General features: G+C 41.6%; 2 protein-coding genes across 5 annotated transcripts in view; both read right to left on the reverse strand.

The window, feature by feature from the left end:
* DGAT2L6 (diacylglycerol O-acyltransferase 2 like 6) overlaps positions 1-7,185 on the reverse strand; it is a 25,240-nt gene extending 18,055 nt beyond the window's left edge. Inside the window, exon 1 of the mRNA XM_008058816.1 lies at positions 7,006-7,185. Within this exon, the coding sequence (XP_008057007.1) occupies positions 7,006-7,096 (91 nt within the window). The 5' untranslated portion in view covers positions 7,097-7,185. The remainder of the gene's footprint in view (positions 1-7,005) is intronic.
* Positions 7,186-17,199: 10,014 nt separating this feature from the next.
* The window catches only part of IGBP1 (immunoglobulin binding protein 1), a 28,420-nt gene continuing 17,645 nt past the window's right edge, over positions 17,200-27,974 (reverse strand). For 3 of the 4 annotated variants that reach the window (XM_008058818.1, XM_008058819.1, XM_008058820.1), the window contains exon 7: positions 17,205-17,694. In XM_008058818.1, the coding sequence (XP_008057009.1) occupies positions 17,546-17,694 (149 nt within the window). In that variant the 3' untranslated portion in view covers positions 17,205-17,545. Of the gene's footprint in view, positions 17,695-22,469; positions 22,476-27,974 lie in introns of all 4 variants that reach the window. The other variant, XM_021712735.1, reaches the window with a different exon arrangement.

The raw sequence follows: 27,974 nt of genomic DNA on the forward strand, positions 1-27,974 counted from the left end.
CACGTGCTACCACGCCCGGCTCATTTTTTGATTTATTGTAGAGATGAGGTCTCGCCAAGTTGCCCAGGCGGGTCTCGAACCCACAGGCTCAGGCAATTCACTCACCTCAGCCTCCCAAAGTGCGGGATTACAGGCTGAGCTACCAAGCCCGGTTGTTTTGTTAGATTTATTAATAAGCTTTTTATTTTTTAGAGGTGCTCAAATGGTATTGTTTTTAAAATTTCTATGTTCAATTGTTCTCTGCTAGCATATAGAAATATGACTGATATGTATGTATGATCTTGTATCATGTGACTGGCTAATCTCATTTGTTCTTTGAAGTTTTTGTTTTATTTAAAATAGATTCCTTGAGATTTTATACACAGACTATTATGTCACATGAGAATAAGGACAGTTTTATTTCTCATTTTCCAATCTGCATGCCTTTATTTCTTTTTTCTTCTTGCCTTACTGATAAGATCTTTAGCATACTGCCAAATACAAGTGGTGAGAGTGAATATCCTTGCTTTACTTCCAGTCTTAGGGAGAAAACATTTTGCCTTTCATCACCAAGTGTAATGTTAACTGTAAGGTTTTTTTGTAGATGATTTTCATCAGGTTGAGGAAGTTTCCTTCTGTTTCTAGTTTGCTGAGATGTTTGATCATGATTCAATGTTGAAGTTTGTCAAAGGCTTTTTCTATATCAATTGATATGATTATGTTTTTTTCTTCCTTAGATGGTTGATATGGGGTTTCTATTGATTGGTTTTCAAATATTTGCACTTGCATTTCCAAGTAAAGCTCACTTGGTCGTGGTGCATATTCTTTGTAAGGTATTGCTGGATTCAATTTGTTAATATCTTGAGATTTTTGCATTTATATTCATGAAGGATATTGGTCTGTAGTTTTCTTTCTTTCTTTTTTTTGTACTGTTTTTGTCTGATTTTGGTATCAGGATCTGGCCTCCTAAATGAGTTGGAAAATGTTTATTCCTCTTCACATTTTTCTTTAAAACGTTTGGTAGAATTTCCTGTTGAAACCATCTGGACCCAGAGATCTCTTTTTTACCAAGGTATTTAAGTTTCTAAAATTAAATTTAAAAGTATTTAATAGTTATAGGTTATTTATTTCATTTTGGGTGAGTTTTGATTGTTTGTGGTTGTTGAGGAGGTCTCCAAATATAATTGATAATTTTTTCAATTTCTCTTTTCAGTTCCATCAGTTTTTGCTTCATATATTTTGAAGTTTTATTGTTTGATACATACACATTTAGGATAGTTATGTTTTCTTACTCAATTTACTCTTTTTATCATTACATAATGTCCCTCTTTATCCCTGACCCCGACTTTGAAAAATTGCTGATGACTACTAGCTTAAGTTAAAGATGATACCTATACGAATCTAAGTGGGTCCTTTCTTCAAATTATCTTTGATTCCTCTCACTTGCTCACTTTCCCCACATAGTAATAGTCAACATCTATTATACATATCATATAAAACTGTTTCACATAGCATATTTTACTTAATCTTCATAAAGACTCCATGAGAACAGTAAACATTATCATTTTGTGGGTGAGGAACTGAGGTTAAGTAGTTCCAAGGTCACACAGCTAGCTGGTGGGTGAGCCAGGGTTGAGAACTCAGCTTGTCTTCGTGGTCAGGCTGTACCCCTGACCACTAAGCTCTAGCTATTGTTTCCCTTCAGGTACCAATTTCTGTCAGTTCTGCTTTCCAGATATCTTTCAAATTATTGTTTCCCACCTCCATGCTACCACCTGGTTCAAGCCACCATTATCTCTCCCCTAGATGTCCACCTGTCTGCTAAATAGGTTCTCCGCTTCCATTTAAGCCATGGTGCAGACAGTGGATTAATAAATGCAAGTCTGACTTTGTCACTGTTCAGCATTTAGCCAAGAACATGGCTGATTTGTCAAAGAAGCATACATGTGGCTTTGTGATTTTTAATGGGATCCAAATTAATTACAAATATAAGAATCTGTGGGAACAAATGGTAATTTAACAATTCAACTATTAACATGGTTTCCCATGGCTCTGAGGGTAAAGTCCAGTGGACTAACCCTGGTTTAAAAAGCCCTGCATTATTCAGTCCCTGGTCACTGCCTTGTTCTTTGCATTCCACCAGACTGTTCTTTCCATTTCTTCAACGAATTCTGCTCTCTGGCTTTAGGACTTCTGTGTATGCCGCCCCTTTGCCTGGAAGGCTCTTTGCTCAGCTCTTTGCCTGTGTTTCTATTCATCTTTTAGGCCTCAGAATAAATGTTATAGGTTTAATATTTTGAGGCCATTTTTTGCTTCTGTCACCTTCCTCAAAAAAATCTCTCCTATCCTTTCTCCTGCTTCTATCTCCATGGCTACTGCTCTGGTCTAGGACTTGATCTCCTCTGCTCTGGACTGCAGCTCTTTGTCTGTTTTTCATCTGTTGATATTTTCTCCTCCAGTCCATTTTCTATCCTACTGACAGACACTTTTTAAAAGCACAATCACGTAATGTTGTTTGCCTCCTTCAAAACCTTCGGTGTCTTCCGACTGCTGATAGAATAAAGTCTGAACACATTAGCCTGGCATTCAAGGCCCTCTTGACCTAGCTCCAAACATACTCCTAGTCCCATCTTTCAATACATGCACTTACACCCCTTATGCTGCATCCCAGTGTTTCTCAAAGTGTGGTTCCCATATCATTGTGGGGACACTAGATGATCTGAGGTCATGTATGAATGAAAAGCTATTTTAATGTATAGTGACTAAAAACAAATTCATGATAGTGATATAAAATTTCCGGTTAAAGTACATCCATTTAGGCTGCAGAAATGAGCTGATTTGAAAAATAAAAAAGCATGTTAACTAATAATAGCATAGGTAGTGCACAGCTGTGGAACCAGAATGCGCAACACAAATGACTAAAGTATGAGAAATGGGCCCAACCACCTTGGTCTACTTCCCATTCTCTCAACTCACCATGTAATTTCACATGTCTATGCTTTTGGTAATTCGGGTCCCTTATTTTGACTACTCCCTCCCCATCTTTCTGCCTATCAGAATTCTCTTAGCCTCCAAGGCTTACCTCAAATGACACCTCCTTGATATCTCTGTAATCAGAATTAAGGGTTTCTTCCTCTGCACACTCTCAAGACATCTGGCCCTGCTTCATTTTGTTTGCTGATGTAATTAGTAACTCATATGTCTGGCCCTCTCCCTACTAGACAATAAGCTTCTTGAAAACGGCCTTTAGCATGGTACCAAACACGTAGAATGGCTCATGATAAATATTTATTACACTGAATTGTAGTACAAGGAGAAAGTTCAATTTCAAAATTCTCCAAGTGGCAAGTGAAAGTTAACAGGAAGAAAATTCACCAATGCCCTTAATCCAAACAGAAAGACCTTCTGAAATTATAGGGTATGCATGCTATGGGCAAGTATGCTACAGATAAGGCTATAGGTAACCAGTTATTTCCAGAGTTGAGTGAAAACCTATCATTCTTAGAGGTAGAAAAAGCACAGGTGGTACAAAGTGATGACCTAAATCTCAGTGTTGGCAATGCCTGACAAATCTAGTCAGTTGGCTCAATGCCTTCGGAAGTCCAAGAATATGGCTGGTTTGTCAATGAGGAATTTCTGTAGCTTTGTCATCACTTATTGGATCTAAGTTAACTATAAATATAGAACTTGTAGGAGTAACAGATAATTTAATAATTCAACGAACATTAACTAAGCCTACAAAATACAAATTGTCTGTGCTAAGAGCCATGGGGTCTGGGAGGCAGAGAGTAAAAGCAGTAAATATAAAAATTATGAAAATGATGCAGTATTCTGTTCAGCATTTAGTATGCATTATCTCATTTAATCTTCTCACAACCCTGATAGGTAGATAATTTTATGATCTCCATTTTACAGATGAAGAAACAGAGGCTCAGAGAGGTCAAGCCGTGGGGTGGGGGGGGGGAGTAGGTAGCATTTGTTGAGTCTTTATTATGTGCCAACAGCTATTTTTAAGCAATTCATGTGTGTTAACTCATATTAATACATGTCGAAAACAAAGTTATTGCATTCCAGAAACTCTAGGCCTCTTGTGGAGGGTACAATTTTAAAGTTGAATCTTGGAGGAAACGTAGGATATTGTCAGATGGATTGGTGACAGATGAAGCTGGGACAGAGGCTGGGGAGATTAGGCCTGATGCTGAAGGGAATGAGAAGCCAGTAAACATTATTAGGCAGAAGAGTAGCATAGTCATATCTGTGTTTCAGGAAGAGAATTTGGGATAATTGTGAGAGCAGGAGAAACTATAGGCAAGGAGATCAGCTAAGAGTTTCAGTGATTTAGATGAGAGACAACAGGAACCTGAAATAGGCTACTATTTCTCAAACTGATTTGAAAGATAATCACAGAAGTAGAATTTTCAGTCCAAGCTACTGATTGCACGTAGTGATGATAGAGGGGCGAGTAGTGAAAGATGCCTTAATGGAGAATGTGAGAATGCTGGGAATGCATCAAAGTCATTATCTGCTTAATTTTCTAGGACCCAGTTATTATTATTCTTCCTGAGGTACAATGAAGTCAGAGTAAAAGATGCCTGCCTCAGTCAGTAGTGGTTGTCACTCCTCTGTAGATCAAGTGGAAAGGTTGGCAATGTCTTATGAGATGATGTGATTGGGCTTCAAGTAATGTCAATTGCTATAATTGAAAGAAGAAAATTAACACCTATTGAGAATTTTCTCAACTCATTGATTTTTAGAACAGTTTCTAGAGGTAGGTACTATGCCGTTTGTATTATGGTGGAGGGTAAATTACTTGCTCAAGGAAACATAGAAAATAATAGAGACTTAATTGCATAAGTTCTCATAGCAACTAAGTGGCAGAGCTGGTCTGTCTAATTCTCAAGACGATGTTTTATTTTCTATAGTACCAGGAATCACAGAAAGAGAGCAGGCTCACACAAAAAAAGGATGTATGAAAGAGAGAGAAAAGAAGGAGTGGACTTAAAAATTTCTGCTGAGGAAGAAGAAATCTGGAAGGATCATCAATTTAGTGTCGAGCTTGATCTTGCATGAAATATAATATTGATAAGAAATGGCTCCTGTTCTCATGGAGCCTATTGGGTAGAGGGGCCAAAAGATAGGTATAAGAGCTACTACTCAGCCTATTCTTACAAAATGCTCCAGACTTTCAGAGGTCACGTAAACTTAGGTTGTCTGGAAAACATTCCAGAAGAGATACAATGTGAGTAATATCTCAAAGGAGGGGTTGTCCATGAATAGTCCAGGAAGAGCCATCATGGTATCTTTCTAGAGGAAGAAATAGTTGGAGTAGAGGTGAAGGAGAGGGAGAGTATATTTCCTGTTTGTTTGGTGAATAGATTGCCTGGAATACAAGCTTCATGTAGGGGAAAGGTAGTGGGATGCGCTGGCAAGAGGTTAGTGCCAGAGGGTGGAGGAGGACTTTGACTGCCCAGGTTAACACCTTTGTAGATCATCATGTAGGCTAGGGGAAACACTGATTATTTTTGAGCAGGAGAGAGATATAATCAAAGATGCTTTTGAAAGACTCTTCTAGGAGCAGGCAGTAGAATAGATTGGAGTGGGTGGAGACCAGAGGCTAGAGGCGCAGGAAAGAGGATATTGCAATAGTTTAGGGAGATGGTGATACAAGCCCACAAGAGACAGATGGAAAGCCATTCTCCAAATGAAATATGGCCCTGAGAGGACATCCTCTTAGGACATTCCTGGGCCCCTCACTTTCCTAACTGAGGACTTGAACTTATCAAAGGGGTCTAATTGAGGAAGTTAAGGGAAATGCAAAGGTAAATTAAAAAGACTAGAAATAAATGCATTTACAAAAACATTGCTTCCTTCTGTTGATACAGCTGAAGTCAAGCCATTGATGGGCTCAGTGTGATTTGATTTTAATAAGGCTTAATAATTCTACCTTTTGGGGAGCATGGAGCCTTCTGGAAGTCTGGTGAAACCTATGAACCCCTTCTCTGAATAATATTTTTAAATACACAAAATGATATATGCATACTTACAAGGTAAATCCATTATGTTAAAATACAGTTATTAAAATATCACCAAAAATGTGACAAAGTGACACATGTGCTTCTTGATTTATGCATTAAATGGCCATCTCTAACAGCAGTGCCAATAACTACTGGAATTTTGAAGTAGTAATGAACATATATGAAATGCCTGCAATAACTGTAATATGAAATGCAAATGTCTATGATGCCTATTACTGACAGTCACAGGTGCCGCTAACATTTTGTGGTTTATTGCCTACATTCATTGTTGAGAGAAGAGCTATATTTCAATTAGAGGTTAGTGGGGAAAAAAAGAGGCAATTTTATCAAACCAAATTCAAAGTCCTCCCCCACCATCCACCCTGACTTCTTGGTCTATAGGACCCTCGTTAAGAATCTCTGCTCTAAGAGTCATATAGCCTCCCTTGGAGTAGAACCAGCTGCCTCCTCCCTGCCCCATCCTTCAGGATGACATTATTTCTCCTCATTCAGTTTTCAGGCTTGCCCCTTAGTTGACCACCCACAAATCCCTGGTTTCTGCCTGGGAAAAGCTAGAAGCTGTCACCTTTTGCCTGGCACTGATAGCTGCCATGCCATGAGTCCACTGAACAACTGGCCCTTTCTTAAAATTCTGCATAATAAGTCACTCAGGTAGCCCTCAGATTCTCCACAATTCTCTCAAAATAATATTAGACTAGAAAGTCACCTCACACCTAACTAGTAACACCAACTCTGCATGCCACCACTGCCTCTGCCCTATCCCTGAATATGACTCTTTTCAGTTAGTTCATAAGGAACAGCTCCTGAGAAGGCTGGGGTGATCTTTAAACCAGAACAGCTGCCGCCTCACTCCTGGTCTTTGTCAGCCCAGTCCTTCCCAGAGGGTGGGGACCAACCAGATGTTCTCTTTGGAACCAGGCTCATCTGGGGAAGCCTGGCCTCTTTCTTGGTTTATTCTCTATGTGCTCTCTAGTCCTTAGGGTTCACTTACCTAAAAATACGTAGACTGGGAGCCACTGCAAAACAGAGAGGGTTTGGAGGCCCTCTTGAAGATCCAGCCGGGAGAAGAAGGTCATAGTCATGGTACTGTTCTGTTATGGCAAGAAGCCTAAGCAGAAGGTCAAAATTTCTTAAGCTGAGTTGATTATAGATACTTTGCTATAATCTTTTATAACCAAGTCTGATTAGCTGCTAGGGTTTTGTCAGGCTTGACCAAACCTTTCCTCTAGTTTTCCCTGTTCACTGCCCCGCCCCAACCTCCTACACACACATATCAGCTTGCAGATCAGACTATCGAATTGATCATCCCAATACACATTCTTTCTCCATGTGCACCTAATTGCAGTGAGGCACAGGTGGCCTTGGGGTGGTTCTAGCTGTGTGTGTGTATGGGAGGATGGTTCCTGATAAATTAGTGCAGGAAGAGAGAGTAGCTTAAGTCTCAAATAGGACCTCTGAAAAGCACCTGACCACCTTTCCCTGCTTAAGAAAAGGGACCTGGCAGCCACACTTGTGTCTGCCCTAGAGTCTACTCTTTGTCTCCTCTACTGAGAGCCACCTAACCCACTAGAACTGTTTTTCTGCACAGATATCTAGACTTCAGATTCTTCTCTGTGCTTCTAGTCCCAGGGGCTCTGTATCAGTGGTCGGATATTGTAAGGCAAAGTGGGAGAACCATTGAACAGAGAGCAGACCTGTCTTCCAGTCCTAATTCCGCCACATATGACACCTTTGGGAATTGCTTCATCTCTCTAGAAGTCAGTTTGAGCATTCATTGCTGGAAGGCAGTATAGTGATTAGGGGGATGGATTTTAGGTCCAGATATCTGGGGTTCACATCTCAGCTCTGTTACATACAGGTTGGTAAACCTCTATGCCTCAGTTTCTCCATCTGTAAAATGGAGACAATAATAGTACCTACTTCATAGGGTTGTTCTGAGGATTAAATGAGTAAATGAATGTAAAGTGCCACAGGGCCTGGCACACAGTAGGCACTGTTTTTTGTTATTACTATTTACTTGGTTCAATTAATGTCTATTGAACTTCTATGTTTCAGGTGGAGGTTTGCTTTGGTACATTAGCCTTTGAAAAATTAAAGATTGTCCTCAGGTACCAGACCTCTGAATTTACTTTTTTCTGTCACTATTGAGTGACTACTGTTTGCCAGGCACTATTGCTAAGTGCTGAGGTTTCACTGGGGAAGAATACAGATATGATTCCTGGCTTTTTTTTTTTTTTAAGCTTACAGTCTAGTGAAGGAGGAAGGTATTAAACAAAACAAAACAAAAACATTAAAATGTCTGTACACTTGAATTTGTGGCATGTCCAGGAAAAAACCAATACTTCCAGCATAAGGCCTTGAGTATAGAAGGTGCTAAAAAAAGTCTGTTGGATATAACTGGAGGGGTTTCTGGGAAAACCAAATACAAAAATAGCATCAAGAGTCCTAAAGGGAAAATTACTCCCTTTTCTGGGGAGATTAGCAGAACGCTGTCATCTTCCCACCCCCACTCTGCTTTGGGCCTCCCTGATTAGATTGACTAATATGATTCTTCAGAGTTGAGCTTGGGGAAATTTTTGGTATGCCAGGGTGTGCTGTCATTGCCCCATGTATCCTCGATGGCCACCTGATATGCCACCCCTTCCTCCTCTTCCTCCTCTTTCTCCTTTTTCTTTTCTTCCTCTTGGTGTAGCTGGGGTTCTCAAGCTGCTTCTTGGGGTTGTTCAGCCACATAGACAATAAGATGTATTGGAGCATGTCTGCTCAGAATTTGCAGAGGAGGAGGGAGAAAGGTAAGTGAGGCAGGCCTGTCTTTCTGAGGGAAGGCACAGATGTGAAAAGGTCTTGAGCACAGGACAAACAAAACTCACAATGTCAAGAGCTCCAAGACCCCTTACAGATCCATTCCTTTCCACTTTCAGATGGGCAAATGCAGGAGATCTAGAAAGGGCTCAAGGTGATGCAGGGCTCCAGAGGCAGGCAGGGTCAGACCGTTTTCCATACGTCTCCCTAATATCTGGCTCCAGTGAGGAAGACCAGGTCTCCTGGTACCTCAAGCAAGATGGACTGGCAGTGTTGGGTCCAGACTCTGATTTGCAGTTCCTTTCTCTCCAAAACAGAGAGCATGCTGGCTGAGGTGGTGCTCTCTTTAGTCAAATGAACATAAAAATGAGGGAACACAGAAAGACCAAGAAGAGAAGTAGGCCAGAGGAAACCCTGAAGAGCCAGCACTCATGATTTCCCAATCTCAGTTCAACAAACTAACAAGCAAAAGCTTGGCTGCCTCAGAGTAAGCAACAATAAAGGAAAGGTTGCCAAGAAGCACAAAAGCCCTGTTGCTTTGATTTACAAATGTTTAAGGTTGACATGATTCCCACCCTCAAGAAACTCACAGTCCAGGGTTGGAAGTAGATGTAAAAATAGACACCTGCATGGGGTGCTGTGGGGTGCACAGAAGAGAGAAGCACCCATCCACCTGGGGAGGTGAGGGAAGGCTCTGTGGAAGGCGGCAAGCTGGAGTGAGGAGAAGTGGACTGGACGAAAGAGGCCTGGAAGGGCAGTCCAAGAAAGATTGCAATGAGCTCACCAAACCAGAAGAAATGAGAGTCTGGGACAATCTGGACCACTAAAAAACTTCAAAGAAGCAACAGAAAGACAAAGAGACAAACGGAAGGAAACAGATCAATGGGACTTGGAAGCTCAGAAAAGATGGTAGAAGCAAGGGTTGCACTGAGAAAGAAGCAGCCCCTGACTCATTTCCAGAAAACTTTGGATAGCTGAGGTTTTGCCATAATTAGTTTTCTTCTGATATTCTCCCTGTTATATGGTTAGATATTGCAATTTCGGTTCAGTGAAAAATATGAATGGAGAACCTCTTTAATGCCAAACACCAGGTTAGGTACTCTAAAAGGAACATACCTAATGCCTCCATTCACCAGATTTGTATTGGGACCCTACGTATTATAAGTCTGGTATTGTTCTAGGTTTACAAGTGCATGTTGGGTTGGGAGGGGCAGGGAATGAAAGAAGTGCACACATCATCAGCACAAGGATTGAGGCCATTGGATAATTACAAAGGAGACAGAGGGTAAGGCTAGTAGCTTTGTGACCTTGGATGAGACACTTCTCTTTTTGAATCTCAGATTCCTCATCTGGTGAGAGGGATTAATCATATTCATTTACTGTGAGATTTAGCAGCAATGTTAGAAAAGCTCCTTGTGCAGTGTCTGCCACCCGGGAGCTGTTCAATAGTGCTGGTATTCAGCTATGGGAAGTGGTATTTGCAGTGGGCTCCCACAGGTTGAGAAGTGGGGAACGTGATATTTCCTGTGGTAGCCTAGTATACACTGCTTTGGTGCAGGAGATAGTTTAGTTTGATGGAAGCCTCAGGTTTGTGGAGAGAAGAAGAAGAGAAAGTTGGAAAGTGGCAAATAGGGATGTTCTCCTCACAAATCTCTTTGTGTCTTGAGGTCAGTGGGTCTAGAATCTAGTAAATGCAGACCCAGGAATGGTGGTTGGAGGAGGGGCCCATGGAGGCAGAGGACAGGGGAGAAGAGGGAACTTTCGAAATCCCCTGGAAGCATTAGTGATTGGCTCACTTCTCAGGGTAGACAAGGACCCTGGAGAACAGTGGCCTTCAGGGTCTTAGTTCAGGCTAGGGCGACCAACACTGCCTGTTTGCCTGGACTGAAGAGTTGCCCAGGATGCTAGACTTTAAACCAGGATGGCCTTGGGCAAATTGGGACAGTTGATCCCTCTAGTTCAGGCCTTGTTACTGTCTCCTGGACTACAGCAGGTTGCTGCCTGCCTGTCTTCCTTCCTTTGGTCCCCATACTGCAATTAGAGGAGTTGCTGCCGAAAAAAGCGCTTACCATCTCTCTGGCTTGTTTCAAATCCTCCAAAGGTTACCATGGCCTCTGGGATCAAATTTGGACCCCAGAACCCGGTCCAGGGTGATTTCCACACTGGTTTCTGCCTTTCCTGAAAGTCTCATTTCCCATCACTTTCATACCACACCAGATACAGCCTTGTTCCTCAAACAGGAAGTGTCCTTTCCTGTTCTGTGCCTTTCCCCCACAGCACTACCCTATCAGCCTGCCTTACTCCTACCCACCCTGCAAGGTCAGTGAAAATGTCAGTGAAAATGTCTTCTGAGACTCTACCTGCTCTCTCCTTTTGGTTCCCAAAGTACATTATACATATTTTGGGAGAGTACATATCAGGGTTGGGAGTTTGGGCCCCACCTGTATAGACAGTTTCTAGTATGCTTGGTGTACAGTAGGCTTTTGGCATATATATTTTGAATAGCCAGTATATTACGTTTCAGAATTCACAGGGAACTATAGGGTATTCAGTGAAAAGTGTCTTCCCCACTCCTGGCTTCTAACAACCCAATATTTCTTCCTCTTCCAGGGATATTTTTAGAATGCACAAACAAATAAGGTGATTTACTGAATAAAGAAATGAGCAGGAAAAACCTGGAAACAATTCAATGTTCAAAATCTGGGACTGGCTAAGTAAGCAATTATATAGCAACATTATAGACTAATCTGCAGTCATTAAGTCATTAAAATTTTATAAGGTATACTCTGTAGTACTATATACTAAGCTTTAAAAGAAGAATATCAAGCAGACCTCCATATTAAATGCACTTGGCAAAAAATTGATCTCTTCATTGATAGACTGGAATGATCTATCAGTCTGAGAGAGAAATGATTGGTGCTTTAAGGCTCCAAAGGGATTCAGAGTTTTCTTTTATGTAGTTGTTTGAATATGAAAAGAAAGAGGTTGGATTATTATGAATCTGCCTGATGATGTATGATTCATGATGGGACTCATTCATTCGATAATTCATTCAGCAAACATTTGAATGCTTGCTTTGTCCAGAGGAAAAGCCAGAAACAATGCTGAGCTTCATAAGATGAGTACTCAGTAGGTGATGGGCCATAAGAAGTTCTGATGGAGAGAAAGGGGTGGAAAACGTGATGAGTTTATTTTAAGACTGTGGAATTTGAGTTCCCTTTGTTCACCAAGATGAGCTGTGTAGCAGATGATAGGATAGGTCTGGGAGCTCAATGAAATAGGTCAGGGCTAGTGATGCCTTCATTATAGATGTGGTCAGGGAAGCCAGAGGTGGAGTGGCGCTTACCCAGGGAGAAGATAGACAAGGAAAGGGGAAGGCAGATTAAATAAAGCTGATGAGGAAGTCTTTCTGCAAATCTCTCAGTCCCTCTGAGCCAGGACCAAGGACAACAGGATAGCAGAGGCTGTATCTGTTGCTGAATGTTGAAAGGCCTCAGAGTTCACGCAGATATTCTTTCTCCCAGCTCCTGTTCTCCAAACCCCATGCACTCATGGCCTGGGTCTGGTCTTAGTTGTCCTAGAAGGCCTGGTAGATGAATGGGTGCTTTGGCTTAGAAAATATGTATGAACTGGGTGTGTAATCCCAGCTACTCGGAAGGCTGAGGTGGGAGGATCACTTGAGCCCAGGAGTTAGAGATCAGCCTGAGCAACATAGTGAGACTCCATCTCTAAATAAAAAATGAAAAAAAAAACCCCAAAACGGGTGTGGTAGGATGTGCCTGTAGTCCCAGCAACTCGAGAGTCTGAGGTTGGAGGATCGCCTGCAGTGAGCTATGATCACACCACTGCACTCTGGCCTGGGCGACAGAGTGAGACCCCATTTTTAAAAAAAATCAAAGAAAGAAAATATGTAGGAACTCCTGAGTGAGAGGCTGTTTAAAAGATTTATTCGAACAAAGCCCAGCTAGGGCTGGATGGGGAGAGCAGGTGGGCTTGGCATTGAGTGCAGGGATGTTCATCTGCATGAGGAACATGGAGTCCCAGGAGGAACAGGTTTCTGAGGTGAGGATTTTCCTCAGTGAGCAGGTCTCAGAAGTGCTTCTGAAGGGGCCAGCAGGCTATGCTGATGTTGCTCGAAACTTGGACAGAGAAAGGAGAGAGGTTATCCTCAAAGCAGTGTGCCACCAGGAATTATTCCCTGTATGTCCTCGGGCCAACCTGGAATCCAGGCCCAGCTCAACCACTTAGAGCTTAGTGGTCTTTGGAAATCACTTCTCAACTTCAATTTCCTCTACAAACTGAGGCTATAATAATATCTACCTTGGGCTGTTGTGAGGATTAGAAATATTATATGTAAATCTCCTAGTATATAGTAGGTGCCTAATACATGGTAGCTATTATTTTGATTCCTGGTATTTTACTAGCTTAGGCTGGCCTAAGACATTGCTCAGTTCTCTCTTTGAGGGATTTGTTGCCAGCTGAAACAATACACTGAGACTGAAGACTTTGCCCATCATCCTTTCACGTACCTTTGTCATCATTTTTTTTTTTTTTGAGTTGGAGTCTCACTCTGTCGCCCAGACTGGAGTGCAGTGGCCGCTCCCGGCCACCGCAGCCTCGACCTGCTGGGCTCCGGCGATCCTTCTGCCTCAGCCTTCCGAGTAGCCGGAATTACAGGCGCACGCTACCGCCCGGCTGATTTTTTTATTTATTGTAGAGATGAGGTCTCGCTGCCCAGGCGGATCTTGAACCCGCGGGCTCGGGCGATCCGCTCACCTCGGCCTCCCAAAGCGCTGGTATTACAGGCTGAGCCACCGAGCCTGGCCGTCAACATATTTTACACATGTATACCTAGCAGATAGAGATGTAGAAACCAGTTCTCAGTTTCCACTGTACATACTTCTCTCCTTTGCTGGTTGTTTCAGCACACAAAGAAAATTATGTCATAAACCTTTGGCTGGTGGTGATGTCTACAAGATAGATTGCGAAAGCATGGGAGGGGCAGGGTTAAAATAAAGTTGCGAAACCCTGCACTGAAAAAACAGAGCATCCCCTTCTCCATGCCTCTAGCTTACCAAAAGCTTACTACTCTCACTCCTTATTCTTGGGTCGTGCTTTATAATTGTTCAAAGTGTTTTTGAGTATTTGTTTTCATTTGCTCCCCATTCTGGCCTGTGAGGTTAGTAGGGCAGATATTGACTACATCTTGGAGGGGCTAAGATAGTGGCAGAGCTGAGACTAGAACCCATGGTTTCTTGTAAGGAAACATGAGTGAACTGTGTGTGCCCAGTTGAGTTGCACCTTGGATGAGTGGGTTAAAAGGAACCTGTGAGGAAATGATGTGCAGGTGCTGGGGAGAGCTATTTTGCAAGGAGACAGTGGTAACAATACCCTATTGATGTAGGGTGCCCAAAAGAATTGGGTGACGATGTGTCTGTGGCGCTGATGAAAAAACCGGAGGCCCAGAGCAAGTGGAGGAGGACTTTTTGGGGTTTGGATGACACAGAGAGGTGGTTGTAGTTTCCCAAGTTTCCCCCTTTTCAAGTTGTTTTAAAGCACAGAAGGCTTCACCTGGGGTCACCCAGCTTGGGAGTGGCAGAACCCCGAGAATGGAGACTTTAACCAGGACTCTATAGCTCTAACTTCTTGGGCTTGAAATCAGCTCATGTCCAACTCCTTACCCCGTCTTTCTCACGAGAGTGTTAAGGGGAACAAGAGTGGAAAGGACATATCAGTTTGTAATGGCACTAAAAGAACTAGTGACGGCCAGGCGTGGTGGCTCGTACCTGTAATCCCAGCACATTGGGAAGCTGAGGTGGGAGGATCACTTGAGGCCAGCCTGGGCAACATAGTGAGACTCTCTCCCACCCCCCACCTATAAACAAACAAACAAACAAACTAGTGCCAGGCACTTACCTTCTCCAAGTCTAATTGGCTTCCACGTGAGAGCCACAGCTGGCAAACGCATTGGTTAAACTGATCTGTTAGTTCCCACCGATTTTTAGCCGTGACTGAAGTCAATCACTGACTTCATCTCTCAGAACCAGCTTCTACTGTGAAAAATTAAGGCTGTGAGAATGAAATAAGCAGCGTATGTGAAAGCATTTTGCAAACCATGAAGTCGTTTTAACGTTGGGAGCTCTAAGTTCTCGTTTCCGGGAGTTTGCCAAACCCAGCTCCCTCTAGGACCCCGAGAGGCCTAGCCTCTGGTGGGAGTAGAGAAGGTGGTGCTTTTTCGGGTTCTCTGTCGGGCAGACCGCGCGGGGAGGAAGTGGAGGAGGGTGCGTCCGCTCGCCGCCTGCGTCTCCTCATCCCCCAGCTGAGGGGGTTGGAGGAGGGGCTGACATAATCTTTTCTTTGGTGAGTCAGTTAAGAGGAATTTCTAGAGCTCCAAGGATGTTGAAGTGATGGTTTTCTTTTGGCTTTGCAAAGCTGCTTCCTCTTTTCAGCAGCTTTAAGACACAACGAAAAGCACAGCCTTGGGAAGCACAGGGAAAATGACAGCAACGTAACACCTCTGGCTACTGCGGACTTGAAGAAATCAAGCTTTGCAGGGTCATTGTATTAACAGTATGGAACGGTGCCTGGCACATACTAGGGGCCCAAAACCTTTCCCCTTTGTCCATTTCCTTGCTCTTCGGTGTGGACAGACTGCAGTCATTCAGCCAACAAAGAGCATGTATTCTTCAGGTGCCTGAGCTTGTTATAACAGCTGCCATTATTCATTTAATTCTCACAGCCCAGGAGAGGGCTTATCTACTACATACACGGAGGACAAAGCAGTTCAGAGAAGTTTTATTGCCAAGGTCACACAACCTGCAATTTCTAAAACCAAGATTCAAACTTCTTAGATATTAGATTGTGTGAGGGGGCTTAATTGAGCTGGACCTTCTGGAAGGACCAATCTTAAATGAACTTAGATTAAGGAGGTCACCCAACCTGACAGAATGAACTCAGGGTGGAGTTTCAAGAGCAGGAAGTAGGCCATTGCTAGAAGCAGCCTGGCAACAATAGGAAAAGACTGAAAATGTTGCATGCTTCCCAGATCCTTGGGGGATTTAATCTGAGCTCTCCCAGTTTCAGGAACTTATGTTGTGAGGGTGAGATAACTCCTTTATTAAGCAGTATACAAATAGATTATTGGGAGTCTTTTGTCATCCCCCACGAAACACAACCTCCTCCTCATCGCCTGACAGCCCTTCTCATATCACCCTATAAACAAGAAGGAACTGAGTCTCCTTCGCAAACCCCTCTCCTAAGCTACACTGCAGAAGCTAGAATCGGAAGACTGGGTCATTTTCCTCTTAAAAGAAAACCTCTGTACCAAAGACACAGAACAAAAGTGTTTTCTATGCAGATCATTTGGTTCAACACGTGGCTACTTTTATAGGATGCCAATCCAAGAGCTGAGGACATTGTTTTTTCTGTACCCCAGACCAGAAAGTAGGTATCTTACGATGTCATCTGTGCTGTCTCCCTCCTCCAAACCCAGTTACCTGTGTGATTGCAGGCAATTCACTAAGTAGTTAACCAACCAACCACCACAGCATGTTTACCTAGTCCACCAGTTCAAATTGTGCTAAGTATTGCACAGCATAGACTAGGAAGGCCAATTTAAGAGCTAGGCTGAGGCTGAGGCTGGTCTTCACCCTAATGGTTGTGGCAAATGTTTTCATGGGAGTAAAAACCCTGGCCTCAGATACACACACAAGGATGACTCTTAGAACATGTTGCTGGCCTCATTTCTCCTGGCCAAGGCAAAGAGGACTGGATAGACAAGACTAGGAAACAGACTCAAACCCTGTATGATCCATTCACCTATAGCTGTAATTCCTGAAAATAGTGTTGTGTGGCAGGGAGAGTTCTGGCATTTGTGATCTCCCCTTGTAGAGTTCTGGGTTATTTCATGGTATGAGGTGTCGCTCCGTATACAACTTCACACGATATGCCCACTAGGAAGGAGAAAGCCTCGGCAGCTCTGACAGATCAAAGAGAGATAATTGGTATCTCCCCATAAGCCCCAAGAACCCCAGCTAAATGCCTCTGCTCTCCACTCAAAAAACAAACAAGACAGGCTCGGTGGCTCAGCCTGTAATCCCGCGCCTTGGGGAGGCTGAGGTGAGTGGATTGCCTGAGCCCGCGGGTTCGAGACCCGCCTGGGCAGGCAAGACCTCATCTCTACAATAAATCAAAAAAAAAAAAAAATCAGCCGGGCGTGGTTAGCGCACGCCTGTAATTCCAGCTACTCGGAAGGCTGAGGCGGAAGGATCGCCAGAGCCCAGCAGGTCGAGGCTGCGGTGGCCGGGAGCCGCTACTGCACTCCAGTCTGGGCGACAGAGTGAGACTCCAACTCAAAAAAACAAACAAATAGCCAATAGCCATATTTCTTGCACAGGCTCATGTAATAGAAGGGGCTTTTATTATTTTTTAAAGAGAATTCATACAGTCATTAATTATACAGAGCCATGTCTCAGTGTTCTTTTCTTTCCACTTAAGAAATTAGAATACACCATGATGAGGATGATAATGCCAAAACAAGATTACTGGCTTATCATCTAGGGTACAAATACACACTTAATCATTTGACACTTGATTGAGCGCAAAGCATGATTTAACATCTTTGCCTTCATCATACATAGCTAAGGCAGGAGTCCAGGGAGGGGAAGACTGCATGGTTTTCCTTGGCAGGGAAGGCGTGCACCCTGTAGTCCTGCTGTATAACGGGACGATTAGCCCATGTTCTGTCTGTTGCCATATCCCCGAGGATGGGTGTCCTTCCAATCATCCCACTCCCGAGCTCTGTGGAGTGCTTGCTCATCATCCTCTTCTTCCTTTTGTTCTTGATCTTCCTGTTGCTGAGCTGCTTTTTTGAACTCCTCTAAAGTGGAAAAATGAGAAAGGGAGGGGAGAGATTGAGGGAATGTTAGCAAGCGATGTTAGAGGCCTCAGCTCCATCGAACATAACCACATACAACGAGAACAGGAATGTAGCTAGCTGCCTGGCCTGGGCCCAGTGGAAGTGAGGAGAGTACTCATATTACTTGATATAGCACATGTTAAAAAATAGTAAGGAAGGATGTTTTGAGTGATTTCCACAGGAAGACAAAAACATAAAAGGGGCCCCTTACAATGAATTCTATTTTGGAAAATGATTACTGCCAAAATGGCCAACACTCCCCCACCCCTAAAAAAAAAAAAAATACTACCACCACCACCATCAGGAAATCCCAGCAATCCAAAAACACTAAAGTCAAAAAATATTTATGATTTGTGGATTGCCAGGGGGTGGGACTGCAGGTGACTTTTCCTTCTCCATTCATTTTCTTTATTATCATTATACAATTTTGTGTGTGAAAAATTGAAAAGCACAGGACAGTTTGATCTACCAGAAAAGAATAACCATGTATTATTTTACACGTGACTGAAACAGGCTCTGATGTCCAAATGGCACTTACCATGCTGTGTACATCCCAAAGAAATTAAACCAAATGCTACATCTATCTTTTGCGTTGTTTTTTTTTTTCCTATGTGAGGTAAAGCAGCATTTTCCCGGCTACCCTGGGTTTTCCCATGAGAAATAGTCTCATTTACTATGATGAAGAACAAAGTATATGGGGATCTGATCTTTTCTAACAGCTTAACAGTCTGGTGTTAACCCTTTATTATAAAAGATAGCAGAAACCACACAAACACACATATATATTTATTAAACTGATAAGAACAGATACTACACTTGATCTTAGCCAAAAGTCTGAGAAGTTATATATATATTTATTTATACAGAAACTTGTTATACATATATAAAAACAAATTTTTATAAGCTGGTCTTATAGCAATAGATCTCCTTTACCTCTCTGTGTGCATCATACAAACCACAACTCATCTTCCCCTGCAAAAGTAACCACAATACCCTTTTTTACAGTAATAACTTCCTAGACTTTATTACAGCCTTATTACCCAAGTGTGCATCACTAGATACCATAGTTGCCCATTTGTACATTCATTTTATTTAATCAATGTTTATTTTTATACTGTTGCACAACCATCACAATCCAATTTTCAAAATTCTATAACTCCCCCCAAAGGTCCTTGTGCTCATTTACAGTTAATTCCCATTCCCTCCCTTCCCCCAACCCATGGAACTACTAATTTACTTTCTATCTCTATAGAGTTGCCTATTCTGGACATTTCATGTAAATGTGGTCTTTTGTGCCTGTCTTCTTTCACTTAGCAAGTTTTTGAGGTTAGCCTTGCCTACTTAAAAATATTTTGATATCTTTTAAAATCTACAGGTCCCCCCTCCATGCCTTTCTTTCCTTACAAGTTTTCTACTGAAGAAGCTGGGGCATTTGACCTGTAGTTTCCCAAAGCCTGGATTTTGCTGATTGCATACTCAAGATGCAGTCTAACATGTCCTTTTGCATTTCCTGCAGATTGGCAACTGGATATTGAGGCTTGATCTGACTCAGATTTGATCCCTTCAGCATGATTATAGGTGGTGCTGTGTTCCTTCATCTGCTATGATGTCATGAGCTGTTGATGCTCAATGCTGGGATCCATTAATTTACTGGGGGTTTAAAAAATGCAATATTCTTAATGTTAACATTTTTTTTTTCGGGTCAGAGTCTCACTCTGTCGCCCAGGCTGGAGTGCAGTGGCAGGCTCTAGGCCACCCCAGAGTCGACCTGCTGGGCTCACATGATCCTTCCGCCTCAGCCTTCCAAGTAGCCGGAGCTACAGGCACGTGCTACTACACCCGGTTAATTTTTTTGACATATTGTAGAGACGAAGTCTCACCAAGTTGCCCAGGCTGGCCATGAACCTCTGGGCTCAGGCAATCCTCTTGCCTCGGCCTCCAAAAGTGCTGGGATTACACGCTTGAGCCACCACATCCAACCAACATTTCTTTTTTATTAACTGGAATACATGCATAAAAAGAGGCTTCCCCTCATCAGCTATTATTCAATTACCCAGCAAAAAAGATAATATAAGTACTTGATACTTTCCCTTTACCACTTCTCAGGAAAATAAATGGGTTCCTTATCATACTCTGAAGTTAGATAATTAATTTTTGTCTTAAAATATAATTATGAACTCATGGATTTAAACATATTCGATGAGTTTCAACCATTTGCAATTTTTAAAAATTTACATAAACTTTTTAATTGTAGAAATTTTAGATTTACAGAAAAACTGAGAAGATAGTAGAGTTCCCACATATCCACATTGTTTCCTCTACTGTTAACATCTTACGTTAGTATGGTTTATGTGTCACAACTAATCAACCAACATTGAAATATTAACAACTTAAGACCATACTTTATTTAGATTTCCCCCAATGTCCTTTTTCGGTTCCAGGATCCCATCCAGGATACCATAAGACATTTAGTCATCTGTCTCTTTAGTCTCCTCTGGCCTGTAACTGTTTCTCAGACTTGTTTTTTGATAAACTGAACAGTTTTGAGGAGTACGAGGGAGAGCCCCCAAAACTGGAATTATCTTTTGGAGGGCAGGCTCCTTGTAGTATACTTGGAATTTGTTCCTCTGGATCAAATGGTCAACCAAAGTTTTTATCTGTAAGTCTCACAATTTGTGGAAGAAACATCCTGAATTATGACTGGTTGTTCTACCATGACAATGCACCTGCCCACACCACGCTGAGTATTCAGCAGTTTTTGGCCAAAAACGGCATGACCCCTGTGCCATACCCTCCCTATTCACCAGATCGTGCCCTGAGCGACTGTTTTGTTTCCCTGATGAAAAAAAGTCCTCAAAGAGAAACATTTTGCTGATGTGAAAGAGGTGAAACAAAAAGGCATCAAAATCGACGAGTTCAAAAACTGTTTTGAGCAGTGGAAAAGCATCTCAATGGTGTATCACCTCAAATGGAGAGTACTTTAAAGGTGACTGAAGTTTACATATGTAAGAATACATATTTTAAAATAAATACATTCCAGCGATTTTTGGGTCTCCTCTCATACTTACCAGGTACTTTGCAAGATATCCCTCAACATAGTGTTGCCTATTTTTCTCATTATTACATTTAATGCTCACTACCAGTCCTTATGTCAATGTCTCGCTCATCATTTTGGTATTCTGAAGCTCATTCTCGAGCAAAATCCTCAGGAAGGGATCATGGGAAGAATATTTCCTGAATTCCTCCATGTTGATAAATGTTTGTACCCTTTATACTTGAAAGTCAGTTTTACATGATGTAATGTCCTTGCCTCACAGTTTTTCCCTTTGAGTGTCTTAAATATCATCTACTCTCTTTTATTCTGGCACAAAGTAAGGGTGTTGAAAAGTTTGAGGGCAATCTCTCATATATTACCTGCTGTTTTTGCTGAGATGCCCGTGGCATTTTTCTTTAAAGTCTAGTAATTTTATTAGAATGTGTTTTGTTGGTCATTCTGGGTCAAAATTCTCAGGTACATGGTGTGATTTTTCTTATCAAGTGACCATGGTACCTGAGTCCATGCTGGTCCAGGACTAGGCACTTAGGCTTAGCAGAAGCCACATCTGGGATGAGGGAGCAGCCACACCCTCCTGGTGCCTGAACAAAGGAATTGAACTTTGGCTCAGGAGAGCAGCTGTGATCATGGTGCTCTAACCTGTGTGAAGCATGGCCCTCGGCCTTCCCAGGGAAACATAGCCTTAGCTCATCTGTACACCATGCTCTCTGGGCTGAACAGCTGCAGCACCCCACCTTCCTGATCTGGATCAGTCCTCTGGAGTCTGGGTTGCTGAGATGCTCCACCTCCCTGGGGAGTGAACTCAACACTGCCCTGCTCCCTGCACCCCTGGAGCCCAAGCAACAGTTGTGCTTCACCATTCCTGGGTTTTTGCTGCCACTGCAGCTGGTCTCACAGAGCCTGGGCTACTGCTATGTCACTGTGACTTCAGGGTCCAGAGTCACCACTATGCAGTAATCTCTCTCCTGGTGCCCGAATTGCCACTGTGCCCTGCTCCCTGGGGCCTGAGCCTCTGAAACACCCCTTCTTCCCCAGAGCCATGACCCTAAGGATCAGAATCACAGCTACACCCTTGTCCCTGGGCCCAAGCTACTGGGGAGTACCTCAGAGTCACAGTGCTGAATTTAATGGGAGAGTTGCACCCACTGTGCCTATGAGCGTGAACCTGTGCCCACGTCACAGGTGCTGTAGTAGTTCAACAAGACACTGAGCCTGGGATCCCAGTTCCACAGTTACTCCGAGCACCTGTGCCCTGGAACACAGTGCTGCCATGTCTGCTGTGGGCTGTGTCACACTCAACACCAAGAGGAGTTCCCTTTTTTAGATTCCAGGAATGTTTCCTTAATATTAGCTTTCAGCATTTATTCTTTTCCCTTGCTTTGGTTTTCTTCTTCAGATAATCCCATTATCCATATGTCAGGTTTTCTTTAATATCTGTCACTTATTCTCAAATTGTTTATCTCTGTTTCTTTTAATTTCACAAATTTTCCTTCTTTTGATCAGAGTAAGACATTTTCCTTTTTTACTATCATTGTCAATATTCAGTATAAATTAGTAAGACATTTTCTGTTGTGTTCACTCATTCTTGTTTCCTTCTACTTTAGCCTTCATTTCTGAAATGATTCTTTTTCATTTTCCCCAAGTTGTTGCCACATTTTTGAGTTTTCTAATACTGTTTTACATTGTTCTTTCATGTCCTATGTTATTTCTTGAATATCTTCCAATTCACTTTTAAATATGTTTCAGATTTGTTCCGCTTTTTGAGCATGTGTTTCTGGGGTGCTTTTTGAGTCTTTTTTCCCTTATAATTTTGTGTTGGATTTGACTTTGATAATTTTCTGTTCATTTTTTCCACCTATATTTCACATACCATAAAATTCACCCACTTAAAAAAGTACAATTCAGGCCGGGGTTGGTGGCTCAGGCTGTAATCCCAGCACTTTAGGAGGCCGAGGTGCGTGGATTGCCTGAGCCTGAGGGTTCAAGACCAGCCCAGGTAACTTGGCAAGACCTCGTCTCTACAATAAATCAAAAATTAGCCAGGGATGATAGCTCACACCTGTAGTTCTGGTTACTTTGGAAGGCTGAGGCTGAAGGAGCACCAGAGCCCAGCAGGTCGATGCTGGGGTGGCCGTGAGCATGCCACTGCACTCCAGCCTGGGCAACGGAGTGAGACTCCAAAGCAAAAAAAAAAAAAAAAAATACAAAAAAAATACAACTCAGTGTTTTTTTTTTGTATATTCAGAGTAGTACAACAATCATCATCTGTTGTTCATTTTTACGTGAAATCACAAGTTTTCCCAAACTTTTAGAAAGAAGCATGGTTCAGGGTAGCTTTTCTATTTCACAGAGGCTCCCTTTCTGCTGTTTTGATGTAGATTAAAGGAATATGATGATTTGCTTGATTAGAGTTCCTAGTTCTGGTCCTCTCTCCCACTTTAATGTGGACTTTTTCTTTCTTTCTTCTATTGTTCCTGTCCTGGTTAATTTCAATCTGACTCTCAGGATTTCTCCTCAGTGTGGGACCCTGTCCTGGAAGGGAAATCTGGTGGATCAGTTTCAAGAGTTTCTTCAGTTTCAGATCCCTTTCAGACTTTCTGACTATGGGTCCCTTGTACTTACCTCTCCCATTTTCAGCTACTGTTCTTTTTTTTTAAGTTGGAGTCTCACTCTTGTTGCCCAGGCTGGAGTGCAGTGGCATGCTTACGGCCACCACAGCCTCAACCTGCTGGGCTTAGGCGATCTCTCCACCTTAGCCTTCCAAGTAGCTGGAACTACAGACGCATGCCACCACACTTGGCTAGTTTTTGTGATTTATTGTAGAGACGAGGTCTCACCAAGTTGCCCAGGCTGGTGTCGAATCCCTGGGCTCAGGCAATCCTCTCACCTTGGCTTCCCAAAGTACTAGAATTACAGGCTGAGCCACCGTGCCTGGCCACAGTTACTGTTCTTAAATTGGGCTGCCACACTTTTTAGTGAATATGCTGTTTTGGAATTCTGTTTGTCAGGTCTTTCAGATGGCCTATTAACTCCTGCTTTCTCCTACACACGTCAATAACCTGTGGATCTTGTGGCTATGGGTGATTTTCCCTTACCTGTTTTTGTTTTGGAGTTTATGGGAATATGTCATCTAAATATTGTCCATGGGGGTTTTTGGCATTTTTACTGAAGTATAACATATATGTAGAAAAGTATACAAACATAAGTATAGCTTGATGAATTCTCCCACATGGAACACATCCATGAAATCAGTACCCAGATCAAGATACCAAACATTTCTAACTCCTCAGAAGCCTCCTTAGGTTTAATTCCATTCATGATCCCCCACTAAGGGTGGACACTGACTGGCTTTTAACCAGCACATACAAATATCACCGGCTTTTGAACTTTGTGTGAATTGAATAATATAATCTATACTCTCATATCTGCTTTTTTTTTTCATTCCACTAAATTAACTGTAAGATACAGCTATATTGGTTTATCACTTATAGCTGAAGAACTATAGTTAGTTCAGCCTTATGGCTACATAGTATTCCATTTGTGAATATACCAAAATTTATTTATTCATTCTAATATTTATGGGCATTTGCATCATATGTCCAGTGTGGATTACTACAAATAATGCTGCTATGAATAATCTTGTACAGACATTTGGTCTTATTCCTCTTAGGGAAATACTAAGGAGTGAAACTGCTAGGTTATGAGGTATTCACATGTCCAACTTTTGTGCAACCAATGCCACCCCTAGTTTTCCCATCTTTTTTGCTTTCTGTCATATATTTACTTTGGACTTGCTTTATTCTCCACCCACCCTCCACCTGCCCAACTTTTTAAGGTAGAACCTTAGGTCACTGATTTTATCTTCCTTTTTTCTAACATAAGTGTTGAAAGTTATACATATTTTTCTGTCAGCATTGCTTGAGTTGTATCCCACAGACTTTGATGCAGTATTATCATTCAGTTCAAAGTTATTTATTTATTTATGTTTTAAACTGACAGATACAACTGTTATGTATTTATTGTGTACAACATGAGATTGCGAAGTATATATACATTGTAGGATAGTTAAATGTAGCTAATTAATAAATTCATTACTTCACATAGTTATTTTTGCAGCAAGAATACTTAACTGTACTATCTTTGCCTTTTTCAAGAATATATCATCATTAACTACAGTTATCATGCTGTCCTATTCACAACTCAAAGTATTTTTAAATTTTCCTTGTGATTGCTTCTTTAAACCACAGGTTATTTAGAAGTATGTTGTTTAATTTTCAAATATTTGGGGATTTTCTAGGTACATTATTGATTTCTATTTTAATTTCCATTGTGGTCTGAGAGCACAGATGTGTGATTTGTGATTTCATTTTTTGAAAATTTACTGAGGCTTGATGGCCCACCATATGGTCTGCCTTGGTGAATGTTCCATGGGCATCTAAAAGAAATGTGAAGGCATAACTTGTTTTATTGTGCTTTACTGCACTTCACAGATATTGTGTTTCTTATAAATTAAAGGTTTGGGGCAACCCTGCACTGAGCAAGTCTACTGGAGTCATTTTCCTAATAGCATGTGCTCATTTCTTGTCACTGTGTGACATTTTGGTAACTCTCACAATATTTCAATCTTTTTCATTATTGTATGTGTTATGGTGATCTTTAATGTTACTATTGTAATTGCTTTGGAGTGCCACACACCATGACCATAGAAGATGGAGAACTTAATTGACAAAATGTGTGCTGTGACTGCTCCACTGACCAGCAATACCCCTACACCCCAATCTCCCTATTCCCTAAGACACAACAATATTGAAATAAGGTCAATCAAAAACTGTATAGTGGTCTCGAAGTGTTGAAGAGTTGCACATCTCTCACCTTAAATCAAAGACTAGAAACGATGAGGCTTACTGAAGATCATGTTGAAAGCTAAGATAGGGTTTCAAGAAGCTAGGCCTCTTGGTGCTAAACAGTTAGCCAAGTTGTGAATGCAAATGAAAGGTTCTTGAAGGAAATTAAAAGTGCCACTCCAGTGAACACATGAATGATAAGAAACCAAAACAGCCTTACTGCTGATATGGAGAAAGTTTAGTGGTCTGGATAGAAGATAATTTCCTTAAGCTAAGGCCTAACTTGGAGCAAGGCCCTAACTCTCTTCAACTCTATGAAGACTGAGAGAGGTAAGGAAGCTGCACAAGAAAAGTTGGAAGCTAGTAGAGGTTAGTTCATGAGGTTTAAGGAAAGAAGTCATCTCCATAACATAAAAGTGCAAGGTGAAGCAAGTGCTGATGTAGAAGTTGCAGCAAGTTATCCAGAAGATATAGCTAAGATAATGAATGAAGATGGCTACACTAAACAATAAATTTTCAATATAGATAAAATAGCCTTTCATTGGAAGAAGATGCCATCTAAGACTTTCATTGCTAGAGAGAAGTCAATGCCTGGCTTCAAAGCTCTAAAAAAAAAAAAAAAGACAGGCTGACTCTACTGTTAGGAGCTAATGCAGCTGGTGACTTTAAGTTGAAGCCAATAAGTTCATTCACCATTCCAAAAAATCCTAGGGCCCTTAAGAATTATGCGAAATGTACTCTGTTTATGCTCTATAATGAAACAACAAAGTCTGGATGACAGCACATCTGTTTAGAGCATGGTTCACAGAATATTTTAAGTCTACTGCTGAGACCTACTGATAAGAAAAGATTACTTTCAAAATACTACTGCTCACTGACAATGCACCTAGAAACTCAAGAGCTCTGATGGAGATGTATAAGAAGATTAATGTTGTTTTCAGGCCTTCAAACACAACATCCATTCTGTAGCCCATGGATCAAGGAGTAATTTTGACTTTTAAGTTTTAGTATTTAAGAAATACAGTTCATAAGGCTAAAGCTGCCATAGAGAGTGACTCCTCTGATGGATCTGGGCAAAGTAAATTGAAAACCTCTGGAAAGGATTCATCATTCCATATGCCATTAAGAACATTTGTGATTCATGGGATAAGGTCAAAATAATCAACATTAACAGGAACTTGGAAGAAGCTGATTCCAACCTTTCATGAATGATCTTGAGGGTTCAAGACTTCAGTGTAGGAAGCAACTGCAGATGTGGTTGAAATAGCAAGCAAACCAGAGTTAGAAGCGGAGCCTTAAGATGTGACCGAATTGCTGCAATCTCATGATAAAATTTTAACAGAGGAAGAGCTGCTTCTTATAGATGAACAAAGAAAGTGAAATGGAATGGAAATGGAATCCATACCTGATGAATATGCTGTGAAATTGTTGAAATGTCAACGAAGGATTTATAATATTATATCAACTTAGTTGATAAAGTAGCAGCAGGGTGTGAGAGGACTGACTTCAATTTTGAAAGAACTTCTACTGTGGATAAAATGCTATGAAGCCACACTGCATGCTACAGAAAAATCGTTCATGAAAGGAGGAGTCAATCGATGTGGCAAATTTTATTGTCTCATTTTAAGAAATTGCCACAGTCACCCCAACCTTCAACAACCACCACCCTGATCATAGTAGCCAGCAACATCGAGACAAGACCTTCCACTAGCAAAAAGATTATAACTCACTAAAGGCTCAGATGATTGTTAGCATTTTTTAGCAATAAATTATTTTTAAATTAAGGAATGCACATTTTCTAAGACATCATGCTACTGCACATTTAATAGAGTACAGTATAAACTGTTATATATACCAGGAAACTAAAAAATTCATGTGACTAACTTTATTGTGATATTCTCTTTATTGTGGTGGTCTGGAAGTGAACCTGCAGTATCTCTGAGCTATGTCTGTATTTTGCAATTGTTGGATATAGTTATTCTATAAATGCCAAATAGGTGAAGATAGCTGATAGCGTTGACCACATCTCTTGTGTCTTTATTGGATTTTTGTTTAGTAATTCTATCAATTACTGAGAGGTATTAAAACTTCCAACTATGATTGTAGATTTATTTCTCCATTTAATTCTGTCAAATTTTTTCTTTATATAATTTGAAGCTTATTAGGCACAAACACATTTATGATTGTTATGTCTTCCTGATAAACTGCCCCTTCCTTTTATCAGTATGAAATGTTCTTTTTAAATTTCCAGTAAACAGCCGGGCTTGGTGGCTCAGCCTGTAATCCCGCGCTTTGGGAGGCTGAGGTGAGTGGATTGCCTGAGCCCGCGGGTTCGAGACCCG

The sequence above is a fragment of the Carlito syrichta genome, unplaced genomic scaffold, assembly GCF_000164805.1.
Source record: "Carlito syrichta isolate Samal-C Ts95f unplaced genomic scaffold, Tarsius_syrichta-2.0.1 Scaffold303638, whole genome shotgun sequence".
In the NCBI taxonomy this organism is placed as follows: domain Eukaryota; kingdom Metazoa; phylum Chordata; class Mammalia; order Primates; family Tarsiidae; genus Carlito; species Carlito syrichta.